At 34.3% G+C, this 9,734-nt stretch overlaps 2 protein-coding genes across 2 annotated transcripts; both read right to left on the bottom strand.

Moving 5' to 3' along the window:
- Positions 1–2,819: 2,819 nt before the first annotated feature.
- On the bottom strand, positions 2,820–4,523 carry LOC137823625 (disease resistance RPP13-like protein 4). The gene is given in 4 exon segments (XM_090293618.1): positions 2,820–3,367; positions 3,370–3,735; positions 3,738–4,358; positions 4,361–4,523. Coding segments are annotated over 4 exon segments (1,698 nt in total).
- Positions 4,524–6,068: 1,545 nt separating this feature from the next.
- On the bottom strand, positions 6,069–7,895 carry LOC137823619 (disease resistance RPP13-like protein 4). The gene is given in 3 exon segments (XM_090293617.1): positions 6,069–6,240; positions 6,242–7,168; positions 7,170–7,895. Coding segments are annotated over 3 exon segments (1,659 nt in total). The 5' UTR covers positions 7,730–7,895.
- Between the last annotated feature and the right edge of the window lie 1,839 nt (positions 7,896–9,734).

Below are 9,734 nucleotides of genomic sequence, written 5' to 3'. Positions count from 1 at the left end.
GCTCAGGCTCATGTTGAGTTGAAGGAGGGGGTGAGTACAAGTCTAATGAGTTCAATAGGCATTGTGAAGAACTTGGGTTGCAGCATAACATAATATGGCGAGGAGCATGCTTAAAACGAAAGGTATGCCAAATTATTTTTGGGTTGAGGCTGTAACATGTGCGGTATATTTGATGAACAGATCACCCATTCGGAGTGTTCCAAACACAATTCCAATTGAGGCATGAAGCGGATTCAAACCCAATGTGCAACACTTGAAGGTATTTGGGTCAATTACTTATGCTCATGTTCCCAAGGCAGCAAGATCAAAGTTGGATGATAAGGCAGTGAAGACCATTTTCATTGGATATAAGCATGGGGGATACAAACTGTACAATCCAATGACAAAGAAGGTTATTGTCAGTCTTGATGTTACATTTGTCGAAGATGAGGAATTGCAATGGAATGCAACAACTGAAATGGATTCGAAAAAATGATATATTTACGTTTTGAACGATGATGTGGAAGATGAAGTCACTCTTGAAGCACCTGCAGTTCAACCTGAAGTTGTAATTCAACCTAAATTTGCAACTCCAATTGCAACTATGATGGAGAGAACAAGAAGGCAACAACGACAACCTGTACACCTTCAAGATTACGAAGTAAATTTTGATGATGAATTTGATGACAATGGAGAATTGGTTCACTTTGCTTTTCTTGCAGATTCAGAACTCGTGAGACTTGCAGATGTCATTCAACACCCTAAATGGCAAAAGGCTATGAATGAATATTTGATGGCGATTGAGAAAAACAATACATTGCAACTCACTGATCTTCCAAAAGGACACAAAGCAATTGATGTGAAGTGGGTGTACAAGATTAAAGTGAAAGCAAATGGTGAGATTGATAGATACAAGGCAAGGTTGGTGGCAAAAGGATTCGAGCAAAGAGAAGGTTATGATTATGAAGAAATATTTTATCATGTAGCTCGAATGGAAACAGTGAGATTAATCATTGCTTTAGTTGCACAAAGGTAATGGAAAATTCAACAAATGGATGTCAAGTCTATGTTTCTAAACGACCCACATGATGAAGAGGTTTATCTAAAGCAGACGTCAGGTTTCATACAATCTGGAAAAGAGGAGAAGGTGTACAGACTAACTAAGGCTTTATATGGTCTTAAATAGGCACCAAGAGCTTGAAACAAAAGGATTGATTCATTTCTTCATGCCATTGGATTAAAAAAATGTGCATCAGATCATGGTCTTTATGTAAAGACTAATGATTATGGAGATTTGCTAATTTTATATCTTTATGTTGATGATGTGATTTTTACAGGAAGTAATATCAAAATAATTGGTGACTTCAAGCATATCATGATGAAGGAATTTGAGATGATTGATCTCAGTCTTATGTCCTACTTTTGGGGCATTGAAGTCATCCAAAGAGACGATGGAATCTTCATTCATTAGAAGAAATTTGTTGTTGACTTCTTAAAGAAGTTTAAGATGGAGGATTCAAACTCAGTTAAGACTCCATTTAAAACTAAATTAAACTTACGAAGGAAGGTGATGAGTGAACTGTAGATGCAACATACTTTAAGCAGATTGTTGGGAGCCTTAGATATCTCACATGTACTAGACCCAACATATGTTATGTTGTGGGATTGGTCTGTCGATAAATGGAGTCACCTTGACAAGTTCATTTACAAGTTGTAAAGAGAATTATGCACTACATCAAAGGTACTACAACTTTTGGTCTATTTTACTCTTCATCTAAGAAGATTGAGATCATCGGATACTTAGTGATTGGGGTGGAGATTCAGACGAGAGGAAGAGCACAATACTCAGACAATGATTGGGGTGGAGATTGAGACGAGAAGAAGAGCACAAGTGGTCATTATTTTATGATCGGAAAGACTGTTTGCTTGTGGTCATCAAAGAAATAGTAAATTGTTGCATTATCTACTTGTGAAGCTGAGTATGTAGCAACAACAACAAGTGTTTGTCAATCAGTTTGGCTCAGCAATATCATGATTGAAATTGATTTTAATCTAGATGTTCCAATTAAGATTTATGTTGACAATGTCTCTGCAATTAATCTTGCAAAGAATCCAGTTTTTCATCAAAGAAGTAAACACAATATCACTTCCTGCAAGACCAAGTTGGGAAGAACATGATCAAATTGGAATACTGTAGATCAGAAGATCAAATTGCAGATATTCTCACTAAGCCATTGAAGATTGATGCTTTTATCAAGTTAAGAGATTTGTTGGGTATGAAGGTTGTTCCAAATCAGAATTAAGGGAGAATGTTGGTTATTAATTCAGATTTTATTAGTCTTAAATTATTTACTGTAAATATTGCATTAGTGGTTAGTTTACAAGACTGTTAGTATTCCTATTTTATAGCTTCCAGTAATTGTAATTTTATTATATATATTATTGAAGTAAATCAAAATGAAAGCACCAGTTCAACAGTTTTGCAATTTCGTGCAATTACGTTCAATAAGTTTCTACAACTTTTTGCCTTATGTTATTTCCTTCAATTAGTTTCTACATGTAGTTGTTGTTTTGGCTAACGAGACAATGTAGAACACGTTATATATGACACTTAATTGGAATGTAAAATGTTTAGTAACAAAGATAAATCATATTTATTTTTTTCCTTATTTTTCAACTTTTGCTCACTCTTATAGGAACAATATAGACATTTGGGATTAACATATTCAGATAACAAAATAAGTATACACAACATTTTTAGAGAACAAAATAAGTATACAAAAACATTTTACTACATGAACTTAACTTAACCTTTATTTTTAATCAGTATCTGATTCATATTAGAAGGGCCATTCATGCTCAGTGTATGAATGGTTTGAGATTTGTTTAATTTCTGCATATTTGAGCATAGGAAACAATAATTTCAAATAGTTTATGTCGACATTCAATTTCTTAAGGTACTTGAGACGCAATATGTCCAAGTTATAGGATTTAAAATCTACTTCCATACTTTCCAGTTTTCCTCCAGTTATATTTAGCTCCATGCATTTCCCTAAATGCCTCTCGCCATACAAGCATCCTCGTAAACTCTTTCCAGGAAAACATTCTAGATGCAACTTCATCAAATTTGGTGGCAAACCGATAAGAATATTAGCATACCTTAGGTCAGAATTACTCCAAGATATTTTGAGACGCTCCAGTGCTAAAAACATTTCCAAAGTTGTAAACTCCCTATCCCTGATCATGGCCTCACGTCCTATATGTATGCTAAGTTTCCTCAGTTTTTTCAAATATACAAGATGTGGTATTCTGCAAGAAGTCTTTTCAGGAGTATTTATTACAAATCCCTTGAGTACTTGGAGATTAGTGAGCTTCTCGATCCCCTTTGCATACCCTCTAGAAGGAAACACTGGGACAAAATCAAATGTGTGAGACTTTTCATTAATGAAATATCATTAGGTAGTGTTTCCAAATTATGGCAAGCTTTCAGATCAAGAATTAGTAGTTTCTCAAGTTTAACAATGGAGGATGGAAGCTGGAATATTCTAGATATCCCACGGAGACTAAGATATTTCAACTGCGTTAGATATCTCAACTCTTTCAAGAATTCTTCACTCCCAACTTCAATGTGATGCAAAGGTGAATCTTGCCAACGCCCAAGTTGAAGCACCTCTAAATTCATAAATTTCTTAACCCATTGTGGTCTATAATTCAGATAACTTGCTCCAACATTGAAAATAATATGTATAGATAATCAAAATACCAATCACCTAGTGTCACTTCTTTTTGCTCAAGCTTTAACCAATTCAGTCTAGTATTCCTAAAAGGAGATACTCGGAAAATATATCCATCATGGTGTACGTCTTTTCTTGTTACAAACAATTCCATCTGACGACGGAAGTCAGGAAGAATTCCAAATTTATTGATAGAGGGACCCTTTCCATTACCATAGCGTAGAATCACTTTCGAACACAAAAGCTCATCAATCAAATCCTCACCCAATTTCTCTGCTATTTTGTTCTCTGTACCTTCAACGACACCCTCTCCAATCCACAAATTAATTAAATTTCTCTTCCTTATGACAGCATTCTCAGGGAAGATTAGGAGAGTCTTCATGATATCTTTTGGTAGAGAGTCTAGCCGATGATAATCAGTCCAAGTCCATTTCTTTTGAAGGGGTTGCTGCAACTGTTGTGATGAGTGAAATTTTTGCCCACCGTTGTGATTCTCCTCCTTAGATGAGTCAACAAAACCATCCATTGGGAGCAACTTGTGAGCAGAATCTCTGATTCTCTTACAAATGTCATCCATGTCTTCATCCAGCTTCCTGCGGTCTAACTTGCGAAGATGATCATACACCTCTGCTAGTGTGTCAAGCAATTCTTCTTCACTCTCACAAATACATCCTCTATCTTGTTCAGATCCAACCTCAACTTCGCATCAAATGATTCATCTCTTCCCCTTTCATGGAATTTGCTCCTTGCAGTTATCAACTGCTTCAGCAAAACATGTATTGCTTTCATCTTGTTTGTTCGAATCGACATTTTACTGCAAACAAATAAATAATACAACGTCACCCAATTTTTATACTATATAAATTCATTTTTGTGTGCATGTATGCACTCACACCTACCTTTAGAGGCAAAGAAGGAAAGAAAAGAAGAAATAGAAAATAATAATTGCAATAGCTAATATGTTATGGAAATGATGGTAGACTCTTTAGAATGATGTGAAGAAAAGAAAAGGTGTCCATAAGTAGAAAAGTTGATGGAAGATGATAGATGATGCATGAAGAAAGTATAGATATAGTTGATATGGAGGGAAGGTAAATGATATAGTTTTAGTATGATATGAAGGAAGGAATTGCATCACAAAACTTTCACGTCATTCTTTGAACCATTCCAAACAATGTTGGATTCTTCACGCTTAGTTTATTCCTTGAAAGAGACAATTTATAATATTTGCTATGCTTTCAAATAAGGATTTCATTAGTGACTCATGAAGATACTTACGCAATGATTTATGATTTGGAGATTATTTTCAGAGTTGTTGAGTATGCTAATTTCAAATTCGAGCAAAATTGTTTGGTTTCGGAAAAAAATAAAACTTAACTGTAAAAATAATTTTTTTAAATGGTTTTTAATTTTTTTGATCGAAGTTTGATATTTAAAAATTCAGTTTTGGTTGATTTTCATTTTTTTTTATCAAATTTGATTATTTTTTTAATTGATTAGATTATATCTTTCTATAAAAATAGTAAGAACATTATTAGTTATTGATGAGGTTGTATATTCTTTGGAAAAGTTCAATTACTCTTGAAATTTGTGTCAGAAGTGATCTTCATGGTGATTATATTAATCTGCCACAATTGTTATTCAAGTAAATTGTTGTCAACAATCCTGCAATATTGGTAAATGCATCAAAAGTATAAATTCTTAACTTCTCTTTGAATCAATACTACTTAAGAACAAAGAGGTCTTGCACAAAAGATTGCAATTGGGAAAACTGAAGACAAAAGCTTTCTTATTCTTCTTTCCTGAACTGCACAGATCTACATCTTTTACGTCTACTTGTGACTAATTTTGGTGGATAAATCAATTGCAGCCTTTACAACAACAAATTTAGTGAAATCATAATGTTCAAGATTTATCTTTGATTACAAATATAATTAAACTATATTATATAAATAAAGCAGACAAATCCTATGAGAATAAATTAAACTTAAAAATTAATTTTAAGATGATGATAGTATTTTTTGTTTTTATAAATAATTTCTTTAAAAACATTAATATTTATTTAGTCATTATTGACTTATTATTTATGTTGGGGAAAAATGTGTTCAAAATTTAGCTCTAAAGTTTAGATGCTTAGAATTGAATTTGAATTCTTGGCATATTGCTGTAATTGTTATTTTGGCTAAGGAGACAATAGAGAACACATTATGCATAACATTAATTGGAATATAAAAAGTTTAGTAACAGAGATATATCATATTTATTTAAGTGTACACAACATTTTTAGAGAACAAAATAAGTATACGAAACATTTTACAACATGAAATTAACTTCACCTTTGTAATCAAATTCATATTAGAAGTTCCATTCATGCTCAGTATATGAATGGTTCGAGATTTCTTTAATTTCTGCATATTTTAGTTCTGGAAACAATGATTTCAAATCGTTTATGTGGACATTCAATTGCTTAAGGTACTTGAGACGCAATATGTTCACGATCCCCCATTCAAAATTAACTTCCATACTTTCCAGTTATATTTAGTTCTATGTGTTGCAGCAAATTGCTCGTGTCAAACCAGCATTCTCGAAAACTCTTTCCAGGAAAACATTCTAGATGCAACTTTCTCAAATGTAGTGGAAAAATGACTTGAATATTACCATACCTTGTGTCAGAAACACTCCAAGATATTTTGAGATGCTCAAGTGTAAAAATATCTCCCAAACTTTTAAAATCCATATTGCTCATCACGACCCCACTTCCTATATGTATGCTGAGTTGCCTCAGTTTTTTCAAATTTACAAGGTCTGATATTCTGCAAGGAGTCTTTCCAGGAGTACTTATTACAAATCCCTTTAGTACTTCCAGATTAGTAAGCTTCTCGATCCCCTTTGGCATTTCCTCTAGTAAGCAACATTGGGACAAAATCAAATGTGTGAGACTTTTCATCGATGAAATATCATTTGGTAGTGTTTCCAAATTATGGCAAGCTTTCAGATCAAGAACTAATAGTCTTTCAAGTTGAGCAATGGAGGATGGAAGCTCAAATATTCTTGATATTCCACGGAGGCTAAGATATTTCAACTGTGTTAGATTACTCAACTCTTTCAAGAATTCTTCACTCACAACTTCAATGTGATGCAAAGGTGAATCTTGCCAACGCCCAAGTTGAAGCACCTCTAAATTTGGAAATTCCTTGACCCATTGTGGTCTAAAATTCAAATAACTTGCACCAACATTGAAAATAGTATGTGTAAAGTAACCAAAATCCCAATCACCTAGTGTCAGCTTTTTTTGCTTAAGCACAAACCGTTTTATTCCAGTTTTCCGAAAAAGAGATGCATATCCAGGATGGTCTACATTTTTTTCTCTAACATACAATTCCAACTTATGACGGACGTTAGGAAGAATTCGAAATTTATTGATAAGGGGATCCTTCCCATTACCATAGCTTACATTCCTTTGCTGTTTTGTTCTCTATATCTACAACCAAACCCTCTCCAATCCACAAATTAATTGCATTACTTTTCCTTATGACAGCATTCTCAGGAAAAATTAGGAGAGATGACAAGCAATCTTTTGGTAGACGGTCTAGCCGGTCATAATCTACCCAAATCCAACTCTTCTGATTGGGTTGTTGCAACGGTTGTGATGAGTGAAATATTTGGCCACCCTTGTGATCCTCCTCCTTAGATGAGTCGTCAAAAGCATCCATTGGAACCAACTTGTGAGCAGAATCTTTGATTCTCTTGCAAATGTCGTCCATGTCTTCATCCAGCTTCCTGCGGTCTAACTTGCGAAGATGGTCATACACCTCTGCTGATATGTCAAGCAGTTCTTCTTCATTCTTCTTCACTCTCACAAATACATCCTTTATCTTGTTTACATCCAACCTCAACTTCTCCAACTTCTCATCAAATGATTCATCTTTTCCCCTTTCGTGGAATTTGCTCCTTATTGTCATCAACTGCTTCAACAACACAGGTACTGCTTTCATCTTATTTGTTCGAATTGACATCTTACTGCAAATTTAACAAACTGTTTTTTTTTTGTGTATATCACTCACACCTACCTTTATAGTCAAAGACAGGAAAAAGAATTAAGAAATACAAAATAATAAATGCAATAGCAAATAGTTATGGAAATGATGCAAAAGAAAAAGTGTGCATAAGTAGAAAAGTTGATGGAAGATGACAGATGATGCATGAAGGAAGTATAGTTATAGTTGATATGGAAGGAAAGTGAATGATGAGATGAATTTGCAATTTTAGTACGACATGAAGGAAGGAATTGCAGCACAAAAGTTTCACGTCATTCTTTGAACCATTCCAAACAAACTTGGATTCTTCATTCTTAGTTTATTTCCTTGGAAGAGACAATTTCCTTCAAATCAAGGATTTCATTAGTGACTCATGAAGATACTTGGGCAATGATTTATGATTTCGAGATTCTTTTCATAGAAATTGCAACGTGGAGAAGGACATGTTGATGGAAAAGGTACAGTTGTTTTATTTTAAGAAGAGAAATGACATAAAATCCTATTTGAACATAAATGACAATACGGGCCATCTTGAGCTCACAATTAATGAACTCATTTACATGCAACATCAGATACTCACCCTCAATCCAATCACACTTTCAAACTCAACTCCCTTTTCTGTAATAACATCATATTTTTTGGAAGCCGCAAATAACTATTTTTATTTGGTACATTTTTTAAGGGTTTTTGTTTGGTAAAAGATTTGGTATGTTGAGTGCGGAAGTGAGTGACAGAAAGATGAAAGATGGACGGAAGATGGTCCCTATTGTGATTTAATTTAGAAACTATTTAACAATAATATAAACTAATTTAGAAATCAAACATTTTTTTAGTTTCTAAAATGGTCTATAATTTAGTCACTATAGCAACTAATTATTTTTTGTCTCTAAAATTAGTTTTTATTTCATGATTTTCTTGTAGTGACTGTTTGTTTCTCTAAAAAAATTTATCAACAATAAAGATTAAATAGATAAGAACCACTTCAAGGGTGGTTCAACCCTTATACAGAACTATAATCATCCCCTAAGCACAAAACAAAGATCTAAACCAACATCCAGTCAAACAGATAGGATAAATCCAACACACAAAATCAACACTAAATCATATTCACGCATACCAGAGGATCAAGACACCAGTCAAAGTAAGAAAAACAAGCTAATGGTACCTTGGAGACGACTCACGACCAAGCCTTTAATTGAATAAGAGAAAACACTTATGAACCATTCACCACCCCTCCTTTAAAGATTATCTTATTTTTTAGAATCCAAATTTCACTTACTACAACGTTCCAAATTGTCCCCCACACTGCATTAACGGATTTGGGTGTGTTATACATCATAAACTGTTGAAAATGAACACGTAGATCAGAATGGTCCACGGACGCCAAACCTAACCAAGCATAGCACTGACTCCAGACAAGCCAAGTTAACCTGCACTTGAAGAACAGATGACTGCAAGACTCCTCTTCCATCCCGCACAAAACACAAATATTGTTCTCAGTCACTACACCTCTCCTCACCAAATTATTCTTGGTGGCTAGCTTATTTTCTAATTAACACCCTCCAAACAGTTATATGGGCGGGTGGCAAAGCTTTAGTCCTCCAAAACTTTACATACATGGAATTGTTCTCCCCCTTTTATCTCATCCCTTAAGAAAGCATAAGCAAAATTAACCGAGTAAGAAGAAGACTTGCCATCCTTCCAGACCCATTTGTCATCCAAATCCCACTCCATCCTCAAACCTTGGAGCTTCAAAAGAAGTTGACTATCTGAAACCTTTTCCCACTCAAATAGGTTCCTTCTCCAAGCTAAATTTCACTCCCAAATACCATCAACCTAAATCCCATACACGACTAACTTAGGCTCGGAATGAGTGCTCAAAGTACTCAGCCTCGAAAAAACCCTCTTTAAAAGATCACAACCCACCTAATTATCATCCCAAAACCTGATTTTCGTCCCGTTACCAATCTTCCACTTGAAACGA

This window comes from Phaseolus vulgaris, chromosome 8 (genome assembly GCF_051622355.1).
Source record: "Phaseolus vulgaris cultivar YP4 chromosome 8, ASM5162235v1, whole genome shotgun sequence".
In the NCBI taxonomy this organism is placed as follows: domain Eukaryota; kingdom Viridiplantae; phylum Streptophyta; class Magnoliopsida; order Fabales; family Fabaceae; genus Phaseolus; species Phaseolus vulgaris.
This window is presented reverse-complemented; position numbering and strand designations above follow the sequence as displayed.